The sequence below is a fragment of the Athene cunicularia genome (genome assembly GCF_003259725.1).
Source record: "Athene cunicularia isolate RWA chromosome 8 unlocalized genomic scaffold, athCun1 chr8_part1, whole genome shotgun sequence".
Taxonomy (NCBI): Eukaryota; Metazoa; Chordata; class Aves; order Strigiformes; family Strigidae; genus Athene; species Athene cunicularia.
This window is the reverse complement of record NW_020799109.1, coordinates 6,395,962-6,418,422: the sequence shown is the minus strand read 5'-3', so window position 1 is coordinate 6,418,422 and position 22,461 is coordinate 6,395,962. Positions and strand designations below refer to the sequence as shown.

Sequence of the window (22,461 nt, the reverse complement as noted above, 5' to 3'; positions counted from 1 at the left end):
TTTTTTTTTTTTTTTTTTTTTTTTTTTATTTTCCATGAGGCCAGTGACTTACCTATGTAAAACCTATGGAAACCATCTTTAATGAGACATAAAAAGGAGAAAAGTCTGTGAAAATAAGCCGCTATCAAAGCCTAATAGCTTTCTTCCAGCAATACAAAAGTGGATTTTAGCCTTATTCTCCTGTGGTTCATTCACAATAGGAAAGAAAGAAAAAAAAAAAAAAGAGAAAACATTTCTTGCATGATGCACAAGCAGCTCCACAGATTTCAGTCTGTAATTCCAAATGCCCAACCTGTCTGCACCATGCCCTCAGCTGGTGTGAGAAATGGCTTATCTGCTCTGAAGTCATTGCTGCTACTCCAATTCAGATTAGCTCTAAAAAGCCTCCTTCACCAAGATGTGCTGCAATAGTGCACTGGCATTATTTTAGTCCAGATTGAAATGTACTACAGAAGAGGTATATTTTACCAAATGAAGCCCAGAAATGCAGGTTTGCATCAATATTTGGCTCCTGATTAAGTCTTCTGTCACTGTGATTTTCGTAAGAATGGATTTACAGGAGATCACCAACGATGAAAACATCTCCAAGATGACTGTTTCATTGTGCTTTCTCTCTTTTTCAGCATTAAATATTCTGTACTGGGTCCTTGTAAGTGATAAAGTACCAACGCTTTCTATCCAGGACTGCCAGAATTAAATGCTAGTTACTTCTTAACAAGAAGTGGAGTTCTAAACTTGCAATACTTCAGTAATTTTCTGGGTCCACAACACTAACATACACTAAAAACATTAATCTATATGTACAATTTTAATTCAATGTGGTGGTTTGTGTTTTTTTTATTTCTTTTACATCATATATACTGGCAATACTGTGTAGTTACCACTGCAGTACAGTGAATGATCTATAGCCCCCAGCTAATGAGTATCCTCTAGAAACTAAAAAGTAGCATCAAAATCAAAAAGTGAGATTTGAGGGTTAGAATTCTGTCTCCAACAGGAGGGACAGCATCCCCAAACTCAGCATGTCAGAAATCAAGAAACAAGCAAAGAAATCATTTTCACATGTTCCTCCAGCCCCTCCTTTAAATAGCAGCACAGGTAAGACTCTCAAACCACTATGGTTACAAGTTAAAGTTAAAAGGTTTTGTAACTACCAAACACCATCCAGCCTGTCACCACCAGAACTGGGACTGATGAGCAATATCAGAATTAAACTTCCCCTCTTCAAATGGTTTCCAGTCACCTAAGTGTAACCAAGACAACTCCAGCAACCAGAATACAAATTACCTTTGGGGTACCACGGTAAACTCTGAGGACTTACCAGCTCTGCATGCAAATTTAAATCACAACAATTTAAGTGACAACTGTGTAAACAGCAGAAACTATTAAACTATCACAGGAGTCAATGGTACTATAGTCAGGAAAAATGTTACTGGAGGCAGCAACAAAACAGAGCAAAAGGAGGAGGAGACACACATAAAAAAGTTCAGCCTTGTAATTCATGAGTGCCAAGCAAGGGCTTCTCATTCCCTAGGAAACATCACTTTCTCTTTGACTTCTTCTTGTCCTGGATATCAACTATAAATAAGTCCTGATGTTGGGGCAAAACTTTATGTGTAAGAAAGCCAGGCAGCTTTACGTGCCAAGAGATGCCTGGTTACAAACAACTCTGGAGCTGTGCATTTCAACTGGTTTATTTCCGACAACTGCAAAACAAGGAAGAAAAAAAGAAATATACCTTCTTTTGCCTTTGGCACTGATGTGTGAGGCAATCTCAAAACCCAGGGAGTTAAAGAAATGCTCTGGATGCACAAACTGTTTTGCAAAAATGCTGATAAACCAACCACAGCAGTAGTGATGTTACTGGTCTGAAAAACTGAGTGAGTAAATAACTTCAACAAGTGTAACTATAAGGACTTAGACAACATAATTAAGAATTGTAACATTCATGACAAGCTCAGAGACTGAAATCTGACAATGAGGGATGGGTGGGAAACACTAAAAGTTGCATGCCACATTAAAGCTGAGTAACATACAGAAATTATTTTTTTTAATCCTGTCAGAATATTTTTCACTGGAACGTCCCAAACACTTTACCTCCAGAACAGTTAGAGCCAGATTTTAAGAATGAGACTGGTAGTGCTCTCAATTTCAGGCTTCCATCAGGAGGTAACTTCACCTGAAGTTTCTAATGACCAGCAAGAGACAGGAGAGTTCTGGTCAAACTCCTTCCTCTCCCTGCTGTCCCCACTTCATGCAGACTGTAACTAAAAAAACCAAAGCCCTGAATTTTGGTGGGAGCATGCTAAACTGAATCACTCGAGAGCAAGAAGTAGGGCAATAAGAATGAGAAAGATAAATTCAATAAACCATTCAGGTAGAAGAACATCAGCAGCCATTTAAAAGTTGTTACTTTTTCTGTTCTACATGAATAAATAAAATGTATTACTAGGTTCCATATTCCTCTACCAAGACTCTTGAGATGCTCCCGACAGAAGGTCTGGACCCTCTGGCAGCTTTGCAAATCCCACACACAAACGAAAGCCAGACAGAAGTCATGCTGTCCACAGCTCACATAGCTGCTTGGGTGTTGCTGAAGTGTTCACACGCCTTTATTTTTCCTCTTATACTGAGACACTTTATCAAGTGCTTGGCTACAAGAGGATTTACCGATTAAAGTATCAAGTGCAAGCAGCTCAACTACAGAGAGCCAAAAAGCACAGCAATGTGAGTCTGACCGCTTTGTTCCACCTTTCCTTTTGCTAAGGTGAACTCCTGTCTACCCGATTAATAAAGCTCAGCTTTTAAGTAAAAATTCTCATTCTCTTGCCACATTAAATTACTGTTGGATAGTCTGTATGACCAGGCAGGAGCCTCTGTTAGAGTATGACAATTTGCCTGGTGGGACTCTCTGTGCAGCTACAATCACTTGAGATGTTGATCATTCCATAGAGGATGACATGGGATATAACCTCCCATTGTTAGGCCTTTCCTTGCCCAGCTGGGAGCAACTGATTAAATCCCAGAAGGGTTTATTTAAAAAAAAAAAAAAAAAAAAAAAAAAAAAGAGAACTCTCTTCATGTCAGTGCATTAAAAAACCTCTAGCGTTTTATACTGTAAGAACATTCAGAAAAATATTTAGTAGAGCCTACTACATATGTTGCTGGCTGAGTCAAAGATGCCCAAGTATGATAACCAGAGAGGACTCCAAGGGGTCATGGCACAGAGTCATCAGAAAATCTCTAATGTTTTGGGTCAAAGATATGTCAGACTGAAAAATCAGTTTTTGATTAAAATCCAACTCATTAGATGCTCAACTTGACAGTGAAAGCAGCAGACTATGTTCCCCCCAATTCTGTAAACTGTGGAGCCTTTGCTCGCGAGGAACAAGAGCAGTTGTGCCAGCACACAGTGGTCATCATGACAGTAAATGTGCATCTGACAGAAACCTATGTTTTTAGCGACAACTCCAAAAAATATAAAAATGGGATCTAACTGCCGTACTGGGTTACATGAATCCAATGTTACTTGGACGTTAAGTATAACTGGGGAAGAGGAGTACAGATTGAGAGTCATCAGTTCTAATGACAATGTGTTGAACCGGCTGTGCCATGCATGCCTCCTCTGCAAACCCCCCAGTTACTCCAGTCTGTGGCTTATCTCATGTCATCATCAGAGCTAGGAGAGATGAATGGAGGTTTCAGGCCAAATTTGCTGAGCATTCACCCATTCCTTGATAGAAAGATTATATTTAAAAATAATAAAAAACCTGGAGAGATGGAACTCTAATTTCCCAAAAGATCACTCCCAACTATTCATCACTGGCAGAAGCTGCCCATTGACTGGACAAGCCCTGCCAGAGCCAGGTGCAGGGCTTTCAAGGGGCAGAATATCTAGATCAGTGGGCTATTCAGAACCTGCCAGTGACTTCCACCATCTTTTCATCTTTGAATCAATCTGGCAGTTGTATAAGGTTATAAACCTCAGAACTTCCCTCAGTCTTTCAAATCTCAACCAACTTGTCTGCTCCTTCTCCCTTCTATCCCATTTCAAAATCAAGCTGTAGGTTTTAGTCCAAGCAATACAGTTTGACCACATCTCACACCTGAATCGATTATCTCACTTATGTTTGGTTTCAGGAGATTCTACACTTTACGCCAGAACTGAGTTTAATTGGAAGGCTTGTAACTCCCAACCAGATGCAGCGCAGTGCCTTGCTGTGCTCTGCTGCAGTTCCTGGCCAGACAGGTGAAGTGAAACTCCCTGAAACCTTCTGGCCCACTTAGAATATAGGAGAAGCTAGAAACAGCTCCAAGGATCAACCTGCATTCAGAAATGCTTTACTGCTGGAGTGGCCACTGAGCTGCCAGGAGCCAGGGAGCTCAATGGCACCGAACAGCAACCAACTCCAAAAAGGCAGTTTGATGAACAGTAATTCCCACCAGACTACTTAAGCCTGATGCATATCAACTGTAATCCCAGCTTCAGTAAAACCACAGGACTTAAATATAGCCCTATCTACAGCATCCCTTCAACAATCACATAGGTAGAAACAACTGCTAAAGACTGGCAGCTTATTACTGAATTCACAACCCTTCATTTCCTTCAACTTTCTTAGCTTCTTCACTCTGAATTACAGCCATTTAGGGTTTGAGGTTCTGTGTACTTTCCCACTTGCTTGTTCAACAGCCTCAGATCATAAAATCTGAAGTTTCTGTAGCTCTGAGGAGAACACACTCTGTCCTTCAATAATTAGCTAAAGTGCTTCATAAAGTTACCAAAGCACTAAAACCAAAATAAAAATTAATGGTTTCAGCATTATCTTGAATGGCAGAGTAAAATAAAATCTGCTTTGGGAGTACTTGTCACATTCCAGGAGGCCGAGCACATGGTGGCAGCCGGCACTTAAGTCACAGCAATGCGGTAATTAAATGTTCAGTGGTATGCGACACAGGGACATGGAAGAAGTGCAGCCAAAGGAACTGCCTCTTCTCCTTATCATGGCGAGTCCTTCATTCTCAGACTGCAAGCACAATGGAAGCAGGAGGCACCTCTGTTGCACACTCCCTCTGCAAGTCAGTACACGAAAACAATAGAGAGTCCCTTACTTCTCCGTAAGGCCTTAAAAACTACAATAAACAAAGCCAAGTATAAAGATTAAAGAACACTATGCTCAGCCATAACTTCCTGGCTCACCAGCCATTCCCTAAAGGCCACAGTCCTCTCTGGTTGTTTTGAGGCGGGAGAGGGAAGGATTTTTCCAGGACATCCTGCTTCACACCCTGGGAAGAAGATGCTGTTCCTGCACATGCACAAACCAAAGATACTTGTAACTCACTGGGAACTGAAGGCCATGACATGGTGTAATACATTAATCTGGCCCTGTTGGTAAACCAGCAGCAGGAATGTGACTAACTTTAGTACCAACTGGAATTTATGTACAAAAGCACCAAGGATTTCCTGCAAACTGACAAATAAAGCCAAGACATAACAGAATCAATTAAAGTCTTCCTTCTGAAAAGAAAAATTATAAAGGACATAAAAAGATCTTCACAATCCCTTACCATGTGAAAACTACAAGGAACAGCTGTGAAGAAGCTGTGTGATGTGGTTCATCTCATCTCTCCATTGCCAAGTGCCTGTTTTCCCAGAAGCAGAAGATGGGAATAAAGACAAACAAATCTCTCAGAAAGCCTAAAGATGTCAAGAACTGCAAGTGACTATAGTTAGAAATATTTTTGTTCTAATGACTCTGTCTACAGTACTCGGCACTGGGAAGTTCAATCCCAATATCATTACTCAGTAGGTGACTTCTCCATTGTCAGTGTGCACATTTATTTATTAGTTGCCTCTGAGAAAGGAGAGAGAACTGGTAAAGGAACAGAGAGAAGGGTGCATCTCCATGGGGCAGGGAATAACTGTGCACTGGCTTTGTTACTCTTCACTTCTCACACATTTCTTTGGCTGTTATGGGCAAAAAAATTGAAAAAAAAATGAAGTTAAACCCATTGCGAATTCAGCAGCAGCTCAATCGCAGGTTAGGTAATCACCTAACAGGTATCCCTGGACACATGTGTGATAATTTATCATGAAATGAATTATTAATGAGGACAGATGTCTAAAACCACCACCACAACCCCTTCAAAAAGCAAACGAAAAACCCCAGCTGACATTCAATATATAGCAAATGCAGCTGCAAAATTCAGAGGGCAACCCACTGGCCAACAGGCATTCCCTTCTGATGGGCAGTCACTCACCCACCAGAAGCAGGTAACACACAGACTGACCCACCTGCCTTCCTCTGCCTTCAGCTCTTTACTGGTAGAGAGGTGGAAGAGTGGTTGGCAGAATAAGTATCAGAAAAGGAAAGTGATCTATGCATGAACACACACCACTTGCAAACTTCCTTTCTTGTGAAAGACTAAATGATTCAAGGATGTGAAGCTGCCAACAGATAGCAGAGCAAAACCACTTAAAATATTTAGTAAGAAAGATCCTATTCCCCGCCACGTAGAAAAGGTTTGTTTCTCACACCTGGCTCCATTCTTTTCCTTTTTTCTTCTCAGCTCTCGGTCCATGGCTGTTTGTTATAAGATACAAACGTTTCACCTTGTTCCTGGATCAGATATGTTCTGTCATACAATTCATTTGGCAGGTACCTTTTAAATGGGTCAGAACTGATAGTAAGCTGTTAAATTAAGCTGATTGTCCTTAGGAACAGAAAAAGAACAGAGGGGACTTTCAGTATCTGTGTCTTCAGATAACCTTTCTTATGTAATGGAGCTGCTGGGGTTTTCTTTGGGTTTGGTTTTAACTTTTACCATGGAAGTAACTGTGTCAAGGTTTGGTAACAGTGGAATCACTGTTTATCAAGGAGGAACTTGCATATAACGCATATAATGCCTGGAAACACTAAAGGACTCCCAGGCTTTAAGAATCACAACCTCTGGGTCCTGCACCCCAGTCAGACCACATGCAGGGGTTGTGCTCCTTGTATATGCAGGACAGGGGCCTCCCATGGTCCCTGCAAGGTTGCTGCATGGTAAGCAAGGATAAGCCACAGGTCTAAGGCTACAACACAAAGTGCCCAAATCCTAATTAAGGACTGCTAACAGGAACCTGCCCTGCATAGCAGAGATTTACTGGTTTACTGGCAGTCTCCTGAAGACTAAAGTTGACTCTCCCCTAAAGCCAGATGCACTACGTACAAAGGCATAAAGTTATTTTGGAGAGAGGTGAATTCATAAATAGTTGCTCAGAATTCTTCAGGCTCATGACAGTTTTCTGTGAAAGCACCAAGTCCTTTGCTAACTCAATTCAAACACAGGATTAAGATTTAAGACTAAACACTGATATTGTTCTTTCCACAAGTCATCCAAGGACAAATGGAGACCAGTCACTCATATTTAGAACATAACTGATGATAGCTACTAGACACTTAAGAGGCCACTGTTCAAAATTATATCCTCTCAAGAAATCTTCATTAATCAGAATCCAAATCAGAAGATGAAAACCTCCTGCTTCCCCAAGTCAAGCCGCTCTCTAATGGCTTAATCTGAATTTAAATAAACTCAAGTGGAGAACAAAATCTTGTCTTCTGTCTTTTAACTGCAGGAAAACAAGAAGGAAACTGGAAAGCCATTGACACCTGCTGCTAGCCTTGCAGGCACAGTCCACTCTTGTCTGGACCGGCTTTTCTGCTTTGAGACAAGATTGGTTAACAAGTTTTTAAATAGCAGAGCAACAGAAAAATCTGCAATTATTTCAGCTTCAGGGCTGTCTTCAGAGATTCAGTATTATCTAAAAACTAATAAAAATATTCAGAACAAACACAAGGAACAAAATTACAATTTAAAACATTTTTCCATAGTCAGCAATAAGAGACTACTTAAATTTGGTTTATGTAAACATAAAACTGTGGAAAATATGCAGCCTGCAGTGATATTTCCACCCCCTTCCCTATCACTACCTTGAAAAGTATGCATTGTTTTCTGCTTTATTTGAATTAATTATTAAAACTAGATGTTTATGTTAGTTTTTATTATTTGTTTTCACTGCTGTTTCTCAGTGCGATTTTACTGTACAACTTGCCACACTGCAATTTTTTTTTATTCATGCAGCTCAGAGGCTGTCAGGATGCAGCTTTAGTTTGTAGCTTAGTCCTTTTATTATAAGTCTACATTTTTGTAATCTTCTTTTATAACTCAATAAAATATTTTAGAACAATTAAAGTAAAAAAAAAAAACAGCAACGACAAAGAAAAACAAAACAAAAGGCAAAACCGCCCTGTAACCTTGCAAGGACACAGCAGAGTCCTAAATCAGTGACAGTGAGGTGCACTGCATTCAGCTCAACCCCCGTTCCATAGGAGCACTGCCCCATGGTTTCCTTCCTTCTCTGGACCCCAGGTGTTCCCAGGAAGAAATCCCAATACCAGGTGGAACAAGTACATGAGCACACACACACAGAGCAGCCCACAACCCTGCTCTTCTGGAGCAATGTGTTGCCAGCTCCAAACTAAGCTGGGAGAGGTGGAAAAGAAAGGGAGTTCAGCCAGTTTCCACATTCCCCCCACATTTTTCCTTGTCAGGATTCACATGCAACCTGTCAGTTATAAAATCTGCTCTCTGCAGGGACAAGCCTCCTCTGGAGCTGCTATATCCTAGATGTCTCCAAGCTGACCACTCTGCAGCCAGCCACTGCCACACTCAGCACCTTTCTGGTCCCAACTGGATGCTCTGTGGTGCTGGACAGAAACAGGGTGAGATGCCATTGCCACACTGTAGCGCTCCGCAATCTATATTATGACAAGATAACAAATTAAGAGCATTGTAACATCACATTCAAGCATTGACAGTGTTCTCTACCTACCCCTAGGGCACCTATAAATCACAACCCCTTTTCCAGAATGTGTGCATTTGTAATTTTACAGATTCAAAAGGTCAAAACTTTACCTGCATTTACTTTAATGCTATTCATACATTATTAAAGCCTTCTAGGAATCACCCGCTTGCTCCAGACCCTCCCACAGGGTTGGGCAGCAAGGACATGCTAGCTAGGGAATTATTATATATTCTACGTCAAGGACAACAATTCAAAGTCAAGCACAGAAGATGCTAAATAAGGTGATGTCTTAATATTTCTAATTTAGCTCTAAAATAACGATTTTTATTTTAAAATTGTGTGCATTACACAACACACTGGAAACTCATTTGAACACATATGGCCCTTTGTCCAAAAGTAGTAAGATGCTCCAGAAACCTTCCCACATGAATTGTAAAAAAAAAAAAAAAAAAAAAAAAAAAATCTACCTGCACAAGAAATTCAGCTACTCCTAATCTATTTATGAAAGGCCAAAGCACCAAATAACCTATGGAGATGGAATAATACCCCATTCATCTGAAACTCTGAGAAAAGATCGATCAGTCCTCTTTCCTTCTCCATCTGTATGTATTGGAGAGCCAACACCTGCCATAGCTTTACACCCTCTTGCCAGTATGAACGAATATTGATTTTTGCCCAGGGGAAAGGATGAGGAAAAGAGAGACACATAAACAATGTTTAACAGAATTTCCCAAAGCAAAAATAATAATTTTGAAGCCTCCCTTTGAAGATTAGTAACTAGTTCACTCCTGATTAGTTTGAAAGATTTAATTCAAAACACAGCAGAAGGCAGCAAGGCAAATCAGATGTTGAGATTAACAAAAACAAAAAAAAAAAAGATGCCAACTATGCCAACTTTTCAGGCAATGTCTTATCCAAACAGCATTATACAGCTGCTAACAGGTACAAAATGCTGCAAACTTTAGCACTAAGGATGGTCACTGTTTTGTGTGACAGCACTGTCTATGACTTAAAAGAACAACCCACCAGCAGAAAAGCAGAAAACGTAATACTTCCTTGAAGAGTTTTAACCTGCTTGCTGGAAATCAATCCTCTAGCATAGGTGTGCTTGCACACACACATGCTCATACACAGTTATGACCTTAACTATCCCTCCTCAGTTATTCAGAAAGCATCCAACTCTTCAACTGCTACAACCACCAATCTAGCAGATATATAGCTTTCCAAGCATCCTCAAACTCATAAATATTATTTATGTGGGTCTTATCTTCTTGTTTTCCAGGTGATATGATTTACTTGTGAGCCAATAAACACATACATGATCACAATTTAGAATGCTCAAGTACCTGTTACTGTTTATTGATTCAAAGATTGAGTGGACAAGTGCAACCTTATGACCAAAGGATGCACGTATGATATGCAGAGAACCTCCCTGCTAGCCCACAGCTCCCACACCTTGGAAGACACTCATAGCCACTTCTACAATGTCATTCTCTGAAGAATAGAAACCTGTGCTCCCCTTGTGAGTTTCCAAAATTCACTCAAACAGCTGCACACAAAACAAGTCAGGACTGAGCACGTAGGAATATTCAAGTCTTTGCAACACCCCATTAGAAACTTTGCTGGGGTCTCACGAGCCATGCTAGCAGGCCATCCTTCTGCAGCACTGAAGAGAGCGGATGGCCTCATTTTTAACAGTGCAAATGAACCCAAGTGACACATTACACTTTTCAAAAGAGCTGCCAGAAGGCTCAGCCTATTGCCAATGACAACAGGTATTTAAGCACCAAAGAAATCAGATTTCACAGGAAATCTGGGGAATTCAGGGAGACCTGAGGTTAGTGCTTCCTCCTCCCTCGCTTCTGTCAATGGATTTATGCTGGTACAGCACAGAGGGCAAGGGCTGCCAAGCCCAGCTGTAGCTGTGGGCAGCACTTTATGAAAACAAGTAATATCTGAAGCTAGTTTAGAGTCCAATGTGCTTCATTTTGACCACCTCTGTCATCCATTTGAAATTGCAGATGGAAATACTAATCCTTAGTAAGAAACATCTTTCTGACAATAATGAAGAACTGGGAAGCATCTGGCTGCCTTCCCCTATCCTAATCTCATGGGAACAGTAGCTACCACTCAATAACCTGACCTTCTGACTGGGTTGTGCTTGAATTACTCTGGTAGGTTCACCCTTTCAACCCACCTCCTGCTTTCAGTTCATCTTAATTTATTGCCTATTTCCATAATGTGCTCCTTTGGTGACCTGTGCATAAACAACACTTGCTTATACAAATCGGCATTTTTTCCCCCCCATTTGGATCAAATGCTTTCATATTAACCTGGCATCTACATAGTATTTTGGACTGAAAATGTCTCACTTGAAATATCCCAGGTCTTATCCTAATTTATATTTCCTTATTTGCCTTACAACATTTGCAAGAATAAATCATGACATAAATAAAACTGTTAAGTTACAATGCTGCTTATGTTACTGTGCTTGAAATAAATAGACCTTATCATCACAACGTGCTGAGCCACCCTAACAACTGTCAGGACACCATAAACTCATCACACTGCAGTATCATGCACCCACTCCTAAGGGTACAGCTGAGGTTTCTCCAAAGCCTGAAAACTCCAAATACACTTTATTTCTTAACATCCCTTGAGAGGTCATTGTCCTGGAAACAGTTCTTATGAACAGTCAGTACCAATGGAAAAGCCAAAGAGGTTTAAATTCCACTGCTAAGAACGTTCTCCACTTTTAAGATATTATTTGCTGAACTGCTCCCTCTAACTCACAGGATGTTCTGATGGACAGATTGCCAGCAGTGGCTGCTGCTAGCATAAGCAGCATGTTTAGCCTTTATGTTCTATTAAGTACTAATAACAAGTTCTTGTACACTTACAACATAGCGTGTTCACCAGTCTGTACTTGCAACTCAGTAAATTGATCATTAATGTAGCACCAAGGCCACATTCATATCTTTACTGTAGAGAAGGATAGCATAGCATCTCATATCAAAGCAATAAAAATCATTTCCCAATGAAATCAAGCAAATAAACACATTTCACGTGTTAGTTTGGAACTCTCTCTCCTACCCCCTTGCCACACAATATGTATAGTACACACTTGTGCATAGGCACTGACAGCTTTATGATATTGTACATGGCAATGTGCAGCTAAGTTTAAAATGCAATCACAAGAACTTGTAACAAATAAACCACAATGAAATTCTGGGTCTGTCATGAAGAACATGCAGATTATCTCAGCACAAAGCACCCAGGAAGCTTTGTGCTTTACCTTAACAGGTGGAAAGCTTTTCATCTTAATTTTATTACCTACGTTTGAATAATTAAGACTATTTGCTAAACAGTGCATCACCTCAGCACGTGAATAAGACTAAACAAATTTATTCCTAGTGAATCTCCATTGACTTCACTAAGTTTTATTACATCTAGATCTCAGATTGACAGAAGTGTGAATAAACACGTCTTCTGTTCTAGGTCCAGACAGCCCAGAGAGTCTCCACTCTAAGCTGGCTCTGATACCAACAACTTTAACTGAATTACTTAACCTCTCTGGTTTCCCATCTTTCATCTGGAACATTAATACATACTTCACAACCCTGACAAAAAAAAATAAATCCATTATTTAAAGTTTGCACAGTGCTTTGAAGATGAAAAGCACTATGTTTTGTCACTAGCACAGCTTCAACAGAGAGATGTGGTTTATTTCTGCTCAGGAAATTTCTGCCATTGAGTTCTATTTGAAGAATGTATTTATCTGGAAAAAAAAATCTACTTTATATAAGTAAAAAGTATTGTATTTAATAACAACTCCACAAAAAAAAAAAAATAGAGGAAACCTGGCACAACAGGAAAACATTCTGGACATTAAATGCTGGCAGGATCAGAAAGCTGCATTGTCTCTCCAAAGCACCCTGGAGATTTAGGGGATCCCTGGAGTGATCCTACGTGTCCATCACACAAGCCAGAGCAGGCAACTGTATTGCATGAAAACTCTGAGGGTCCTAATCCTCAGGAAAAGCTTGCTTTTTGCTTAGCTCCCCTCACTTCATACTTAAGATTATAATGTAGTATAGACCTTCCCTGTGAAGTCAGAACCTCATTAACTGGTGTCAAGAGATTTTTCTGTCTGGACAAGCAGTGCATGCTCCCCTTCATCAAAGTTGCATCAGTACATATTGCCATAATAAAGTGCATGTTGCAGAACGTGACCCAAAGGAACATCTTGCATGCTTCCTTGACTTCTTGCTGGTCAGAGGCGTATGACAGCTGAGACCTGAAGCAAGGGAGGCTACATGGATCTAGACTTGCCTGTTTCCACACACAACCCCCCACACCCCCCCATTCTGCTGCACAATCTGCCAAGTTTATGCTACTTTCACAAAATATGACATTGTGCGATTTCCCACTCCCCCCCGCCTTCCTCGCTTTCTAAGAAGGGGGTTGCTTTTATTTTGTTTAATTTGTTGTAGCTGCTGGCATGTGTGAGGAGAGCATCATTCCAGTTACAATAGTTTTGGAAGCTGGATTCATTGTGTTGTGACGGGTTGCTCAGGGCTCTCTACATTTTTCCATTCCCTTGGCAGAGCTGCAAGCAGTACAACGTCAGAAGACAAATTACAGAGGCATTTACCCAGTTCTGGGGCTTGTCATTTGCTATTCAGCCTTGACCGAACTGGCACGATGTACCGAGTGCGCTCCACTGCTTGTGGGACAATTTTCTTGGCACTGCAGAGAGACTTGCCATCATATTTTTGCATAAATGCACTGAGCTAAACATACCCAAGTATTTTAGGCCACAACCCTAGTCGATGTAAACCAGTGTAGCTTTATGGAAATCATCACAGCTGTTTACATTCACTGCTGCTAAGGATTTGGTCCTTTCACATCATACCAGTTTAAGAACAGGGACTTTAAAACATAGAGCACTGCAGGATTTGTGTTCGTTTACTGCTGTACAAGCCTTAAAATAGCCATTATAAAAGATTTCAGTGCAATCATGAACCAACACCATTCATGCAAAAGCAGTATGTGAACTTTGTCAGCTTACAAATAACAAGCATGTGTATTATGTGTGCTGTTAGCAGGTGTATTTGTAAAATCACCCACAGCTCAGCAATGGTAAAAAGTCACACCAGGGCAAGTTTACCAGAGAAGCCCATTTCATACCTAGGAACGTGACTTGCTCTCATCTCACAAGGTGTTAATTCTCCTTCCTGCCCCTAACATTCTTTCCTTTTTCCCCCCAAAGCATTCTTCATCTATTACAACTGCCGTTTCAGTCTCTGACTTCAACTGTGTTACGTTGAGAGCTTCTTTTAATGCACCCGTTCCTGGCTACCTGAGGTACAGGCAGATACCTGCATATTTCATGCATAACCAACCTGGTCATCTCTCCTTGCAAGTTTTTAGGTTTCATGTTCCATCTCAAATTTCAGAGAGATTGACTAAAATATTAGCCAAAGTGCTCAAGCTTGTTCATAGAATCACAGCTTAGGAAGATGCTTAAAGCAAAAAGGGACTTATTTTTCATATTTAAATGAAATATGCAAGAAACAAGACATTAGAAACAAAGGCTCAAATTCTTCCCTCTTCCACATACCTCCTTCAGCTTGAACTTTCCTGAACAATCAAGGCAGTGCTGCATCTAGGGCTGGGACAAGATACCAAGTATCAGAACAAAGATTTAACTCACTCTCAAAGTGCAGTGAACCTACAGAGTATCTCTAGGCAGATACTGTAATTTTAGGTTCCACCTCTTTTAACCCCAAAACAATTTGGAAGCAAGGAGAACATAAATCACAGCTTTTCTCTCAGGGAAGAGAGGATTCTTCCTCTTTCACTGCTGTGGAGTCTCCCCTAATCCAGAAAGTGCTGGTTGAGCTGGTTGAGAAAGAAAAATCCCAAGCAAGATCCCTTCCTTTTTAGAACAGAGAGGCCAGCAAATAAAAGTGAACTTTAGTCTAGATGCCAGGGTCCCTTCCAGCACTAAAAATATGCTTTTGAGAACTAGATGTACTTCTAGGACAACAACAAGGTATCTGGTGGAGCCCTGAATGCCACTAACAAGAAGGCTCTGGGTGAGAAACAAAATAAAAAACACATTTGTGGAGATATAATGGATCAAATCCATTGTGGCAGATGCACTTCTACAAATCCACGTTGAGCTATGCTCCTTTATAGCAGTCCTGTGTTCATACCCACATCAAGAAATCCCATCAGGCATGCAGCGCTGATGCAAGGAAAATACATTTTCTCAACTATGCAGCACTCTATCCATTATTCACTTCAAAGCCCTCCTAATATGCTATAAGGTTCTGGAAATTATTTCTTTAATAGGTTAATTCATTAAATGGTTGGAATACTTTCCATTCTTTGCTTACACAAAGGGTTTATCCCATGGTTTTGCTTTAATGATTACTTGCATAAGGTATTAAGTTGACTAGTAATAGACAATTTAAAGACAAAAATAGATTGGCTAAATCTAAGTTAAACTAGGTTTCTACAACAAACAGGAAAACATAACGCAATTCTGTTTCCTTTCACTACCACCACTTTGATGGATGGTGATATTAGGTAATAGGGATATTATGCAGGAGAAACCTTGCATTAGCACAATACAGCAGTGCATAAAGGCTTAAAAAAAAAAAAAAAAAAATCAGCCGCACTGCTGAATCTGGAAGAGAAGAGGAAGATCTGATCTTAGAAGGAAAAGCCATTACAGGTTATAAGAAGGAACTATCTAGCTGAGGATTCAAAGCAAGAATAACAGGGTTCATCTTCCCAGCTGGCTCCTTTACATGGAAAGGCTCAAAATTAGCAGTGTCTAAATTATCTTTAAAGTACTCTGTAATACCGACATAGAAACACAGGGATTAGGAGAGAACTCAGTTTTAGTGTCAATTAATGTGAAGTTCTCATCCTCTGCTCTCTTCTGTTCCACATTAACCCCCTCAACACCTCCATTTGCCTGAGTCATTCAGTCCCTGCACCCTGTCCTACCCCAGCATGGTCACAGCTCTGGGACAGATTACTCTTACCACATACTCGCATGAAGTCCTGAACTACGGAGTCCTAATACTTCAGGACAGTTCCCTTGGGGGCTGCCTCCATAAAAATAAAGTTATCACCAACAAATCTATTAGGTTCTTAGATCCCATGTGTATGGACACATGCATACATATGTATATCAAAAATACTTTGAGAAAAACATTTCCTGATTTTGTTTGTCAAGATATACTCACTGAAAACATTTCTGTTTGTCTGGGCAGCACCAAGATGAAAGATCAAGTAATACAAACATGCCAACTCTTCTTAGTTTCAATCCTTTTTCCAGTTCCTTCTTCTAATACATAGTGTCACTCTGCATCTAAGTGAACCCTAGCAATGTCATGAAGCCTTTCTTGCAGAAAAATATTAAAATAAAGTCTAAATCATAGATTTTAGGAAGGAAGTGCTAAAGATCAAAGGATAAAGAACTGCACTACTGATTCAGACCCCAGAAAATGGTTCCTGAGACTTCAGCAAGACTGCAGGGATTTCAACAGAGTAACACTAACAGGGATGCTTTCTGAATTATCTGAACAAAAACCAGTCAGAAACCAGAAGTACAGAGGCACTAAGCCTTTACCTGAACAAGTCTAACGTCTGGGATATCTCCTCATCCCATGAAGGAAGCAGGAAGAAAAAAAGAAATCCTACTTACTAGGAAATGACAGCTGGAAACTGTAACAGGAATTATGCTGCTTACTGTATCAAATGCATCATTTTCACAGAATCATAGAATGGTTTGGATTGGAAGGGACCTTAAATGTATCATCTAGTTCCAACCCCCCTGCCAGAGGCAGGGACACCTTCATCTCAGTTTGGGTTTCCATCCTCCTATTCTCTTTTTTATAAGATGTCTGCTTTACGCAAACTCTTTCTTATGCCAGGGATCTCCCAAGTCTTTCAGGGACCATCTACGTTGTCACTGCCACGAGACAGGAACCATCACTTCTGTGTCATGCATATCCACAGTGAATAATAACTAGACCCAGTCAGTCTCCCTCCATCACACTGTGTGCGCATATCCCAGGTTGAAAGTCTCATTTTCTTATCAGAGTCTATTTTCCTTCAGGCTAAATCCTTCACCATCTTTTCTCTGACTCCTGCCATATGCAAATGTCAAAGGGTCATATACAAAACAGTGCAATGGAAAGGAATGAGGACAGAAGCATCTACTAACCAGGGTGGCGCTGCCTGCAGACTCTCAGTCCCAGACCAGAGGAGTTTTCCTCTCTGCTGTCTTTCAGCATAAAGGAATAAGCACAGCGAAAATGATAAAGGAGATCCTGAGATGCAGAAGGATTTTAATTATCAGCTTTCACTGGGATCGTGATTATACTTTGCTTGCAATACTCATCTTGTCTGGAATAATGTTGCATCATTTCCCTCACAAAGAGAAGTAAGACTGCCTATCTTCTGGATTCACTGAATCTCAGAAAATGCAGATTGTTTTCTTCCAATTCAAGGAAGTGGTAGTGACAAATTTTCTATCAGCTATTCAGGGACTTAAAAGAGCAGTTAAGCTTCCACACTCAAATATATCAATTTCCCTAAAAAGATTTTGTAGACCCCCAAACCATTTGTGTATTTGGAATGGATTTCTGTGCTTCTGAACTGAAACAGATGGAGATTAAGTGACATACCTAAAGGGCTCAGAAAATTTTCATTTAGCAATCAAACTGAAGAGTTTTGAGGACTAATTCAAAAAGTATTGAAGAAGCCATGACTAGGCTAACGCAATTGCTGTTTGTGCTGGGTCATGACAGAGGTCGCTGCTTGAAAGTCAGCCATCCTCCATGACTGAACTTCCCAATGTCAAAACTGAGGATCATTTCTTCTCCTGGACTTTCCCCTTTCCTTTTTACTCCAGACATATACATGTTTACACATTAGACAAAAGCAAATGGGAGAGAGTGCCTATAAATTAAGTCATGTCTTGTAGAGATTTAAAAGGACAGAGATAAAGAACAATAATATTGGTAACTGCTCAGACACTGTGGTCTTATGGGCTAAGACAGGTTATTTTCAATGTATTTTATGCCAGAGCATTTCTCCACGTAGCTGGATGTGCTGAATTAGCGCAGAGATGACCTGTCTGCTCATCAGATGAGCAACAGCCTGTTTAGCCAGGGTTACTTCACCTTGTTTCACTGTGATGCTGTAAGGGCTTCATTAGTTCTACCTGATATCCACAAATACCACTGCTGGAAACCCAATCACTCCCTGGCTTCCTATTTCAGCGCCTCTTCTGCCAACCTTCAGACGGGCAAGGTTTACATAAGAAGCAACCACCTGCAGCCTGGGAGCATCTGCACTCACTGTTGCCTCCTCTCTTCAGTGCCAGCTTATACTGTAACACCTCTCAGGAGCAAAATGTAAAGGCCAAGAGGAAGACCCTATACTGCAACAGGGCAGGAATTTTCCATGAGTGCTGGCTGCCATCAACATAAAAGGAGTCATCCTCTTATTTGAAATAAAGTTGGGTGAAGAAACACAACTTCAGTGAAAGCTGCTTGGGGCCATACAAAAGGCCTCTGAAAAACATTCAAAGATTCTGAAAATTACCCATCATTTACACAGCTCCAGCAAACAGATGTATCAGCTGTCCTAATGTACTGAAACTCACCGTGAGTGCTCAGGTCTCCTTCTCTGGCACTTCAAACAACATTTTACTAAACATTGTCGCAGAGTAGGCGTACACATGCTAGGAGTCACCTCACAGCACTGACATGCAGATTCACAGTACCAGTGACACACCTGTACCCTTGAATCCTCAAAGTCTCCAAAGAGACACAGGCATGGCCAGGCTCTAGTACTTGCAGCGTTACGGAGTAACAAGGAAAGCTGTACATTCCCCAGACCCTCTTGGGAACCCCAGGCATAGAAAAGCAGCAGCACACCCAAGCAGAAGGACACGGAGATGGCTACCTCTCACAGCTGCCCAGGATGACTTTATCCCCCATGCTGCTGGCTCTGAATAACATGACTGGGTCTTTGAAAGAGTCTCCACAAGTTTAAGAGCAAGCTAGGCTGAGAGCAGCTGTAGAGAATAATAGGAAAAGTTCTATTTCTCAGGAAGATCAGCCTCCTGTACAGGAAGGACAGGGGCCCAGCGTGCCAAAGATGTGTGCTTTGCCAAAATGCCAAAAAGAAGCAATAGAAAGCTGTAGGTCAGTCTGCCAGTTCCACAAGCACAGACTGACTCCAAAGCTAACACTGGATTACAAAGAATTACTTTTCTGTTTGTGTTAAGCAACCCTCTCATACAACACTAAAAAAAGCTCACTATTTAAGCAGTGAGTGTTGAGACCACCTGACAATTACCAGCAGAGACAACAGTTAAAAAAGAAGTGTAATTAAGAAGAGGCAAGCACTTTGGTTGCAAGTTCTGCGTTTCCCCCCCAGAAATAGTATGGTTTCTACATAGAGAAACAACTGTTCTGGTTATGGCATGCATCAAGCAGTCAGGGGAAAAAAAAATAATAATCAGAGCATGGAAATCACAAAGCAAGTTAATCAAAAGCAAGGAATTTTCAGCATCCTGACACAAGAGGAAATATTTAGAAGTTTAATTAACACTGACCACCATACATAAGGCTTGTTATTTCCCAAGGGGCTTAACATTTTGGATGCTGTGAGAACACTGAGAAATATCAGCTCTTGAAGAAAGAACTGTTGTTAAAATCTAAAACCCACTTTGAAATACAAAGATTATTTGCACAGCATTAAAATAATAGCTGGAACTGTCAGTCTGGGCTCAGTGAGAGCATAACTACTCAGAGGAAGCAAGGGATGTACTGTGGAGGCTTTTGCAAAACATTGCCTCACATCCTTGAGCCTGCCACTGAGACCGCCAACAAACACAGAACTGCACCTGCTCCAGGGCAGACACTATTAACTGACCTGTGTTTCTCCACCTACCTTCAGAAAGTCACCTCTGCAATGAGTTGGCCACTTCTGACCAAAAAAAAAAACCAAAAAAAACCCCACCCCAACCTTAAAATCTCCTGCACAACTGTTCTTTCAAGACTTCTTCCATTATTGTCTCCTAGAGTCACCTCTCCAGGGCAAACAAACCACCCCGCAAGCCACAGCACAGCTGGTGGACAGGCAGGGAAGGCCCACAAAGCTGCTGCTTCAGATATGAAGAGGAAATTTCCATATGAATTTATTTGGAGGGCAGCTGAAACTGCTGCCACCCTGCAGACCATATAAAAACCTCCTTGTTCCTTGGGAAGCTTTTTTGCACAGTGAACATACTGAATTATGTTGTATTTCACCTCAAGCGACACACAGCCTCCTTCTCTCTGATCCACACTGAATGCAGGCACCAATGCCTCCACACAAGTTTTGCTGGCCAAGTCATCCTTTCATTTCGCTTTTGTACCAGGCAAAGCTTCCTGTCCTTCCTTTAAAGCTTGGCTATCAGACTGTTTACTGGAGTCTCCTGGTCTCTCGTATTCTCTAATCTGTCAACAAGTCTAAGTATCTCAGGTACTATTTTCTGTTCCCCATTCCCAGAAAGCCTCCCTGCCATTGTACTTCCATTCAAATCTCTCCAAAAAGCCCCAGCTCTATCATAGCACTGAAGAGAAACATGGTAGAGGCCACTCCAAACAAGAATTGTCATGAACAGCAAACTACTGACACTGAAGCCAAAACTTGGCAACAATGGGGATTTGCTTGAGGCACTCATGACAGTCACATCACCTTCTGAAATAGATACAGCATCAGTCTGCTCTCTGTGACTAGTGTCTGTATTTTCTTGGAAAGAAAAAAGGGTTTTGATACACTTACAGTCAATTTCCATCACATCAGTTTATTTGCATCGTTTTTATTTTCTTATTCATTTATTTAATTTGCTTTCTGTTCCTAGAATCCAAGGTCTTTGCAGCAAAGACTTCAATGTCTTTTTATGCTACAGAAACAAATAATCATGCCCAATTCTGCTGATGCAAGCACAAAAGCACATCCATCCAGGATAATTTTTCAATGCCATGCAGTCCTCCACTGTCACAGGGGGTCTCGATGCAGTCATTACTCCTGTCAATCTTTAGAATCTGGAGATCAAGAACCAGTTTTATCATTCCACTCTCTGATGAGCTTAAATACTGTGGCCCCTGGAAGTAATGATGACCATCTGTGTTTGCCTACAGTTACTACAGAGTTACACTGTATGAACCGGAGATGACTGGAAAGGTTCACTGACTTTAGAGTCCGTGTCAACATACACCAGGTGAGAATTTGACTTTCTTTGCCAACTGGAAGGACAAAAGCACAGAACTGCTGCTCCTGAGTGTTTGAGACAGATCTGTGCACCTTGGCTCTCCTGGTATATTTGTGCTTAAAAACAAGAACTCCCCACCCCCAGAAAACCAGTATTTGCCACACTTATCACAGAAAAAAGGGACCAGTTATAAACACGTATCTCTGTCCGGACAGCACCAGTGTAGAACCACACATGTTTAAACAACTCAATACATAAAGTTAGGCAAATTTTGTACAAAATTCAGACCTGGGCCAAATCCAGATCCTAAACAGGTGAACAAAATCTGCATGGAAGCAAGACTCCTCTGAAACGTTAAATGTTTTGTCAAAGCAGTATATGTCAGTGTAAATCCACCCTGCATGTTAGCAATCAGACAGAGCACCCTCAGACTTTGAGGGGAAGTGAGGGGCTGTGGTTTTTTCACACTGCAGCATCCCAGAGATATCCAGATTTCTCAGAGAGCACTAAAATCACTGGGAACTATCACCACATGGTCCTTCCCTGTTGATCACGTGTTACTTAGAAAGGAGGGAAGAAACAAGTTTGTCATAAGCAACAGCAAGTAATTAAAGATACGCCCATTAGGATGTGCAAAAGTACTTTAAATAGCTGGTTAGAAAGCTCAGTGGCTTTCAGCCTGACTGCCAGTAAGTCTTCATTAGTTAAGATATTCTGAAACCAAAGGAAGGTCTTCTCTCAGTTCCTCCAATATTATAAAATCATAGAATCATATAACAGTGTGGGTTGGAAGGGATCTGTAAAGGTCATCCAGTAGAGCTGCCCCTGGTGTGGGAAAAGGGCGCATTGCCTGCGTGGGTTTTGCCCGCCTCTGGAAGAGTCTGCGTGGCCTTCCCAGCACTGGGATAGGCTCTGCTGCTGAAAGCTTTCAGCATGATGATAGTGGAGCTCCTGACCCCAGCCCCTTCCCCAGCTGCTAGCCCTCCAATTACTGAAGGAGTCTTTTTGGTCCAAAACAATTTTGCTCATGGTTTGAAATTAACTCCCTCCCTACCCCTCTGAGATCAAATCAAGTTCTACCTGCTACAAAGAAATCAGCAAAATCAAATCTCTGTTTCAGTTTCAAAGGGTTAAAACATATGCTTAGCTCTCATCACTGTAAACCTACAGTGCTGTAATTCCAATTATTTTTAGAGTGCAGTTTTTGTAATTATAAAAGCAACTTTAAAGTTATTGGTTCATAGCTTTTTTTTACTCACACTGTAATAAAATATAAAAGCATCATTTTTTACCATTTCTGCATATGAATGCATTATGATGA

At 40.9% G+C, this 22,461-nt stretch overlaps 1 protein-coding gene across 1 annotated transcript in view; it reads right to left on the bottom strand.

The window, feature by feature from the left end:
- Positions 1-2,474, bottom strand: part of LRP8 (LDL receptor related protein 8) — a 91,683-nt gene extending 89,209 nt beyond the window's left edge. Inside the window, exon 1 of the mRNA XM_026854482.1 lies at positions 2,450-2,474. Within this exon, the coding sequence (XP_026710283.1) occupies positions 2,450-2,459 (10 nt within the window). The 5' untranslated portion in view covers positions 2,460-2,474. The remainder of the gene's footprint in view (positions 1-2,449) is intronic.
- Between the last annotated feature and the right edge of the window lie 19,987 nt (positions 2,475-22,461).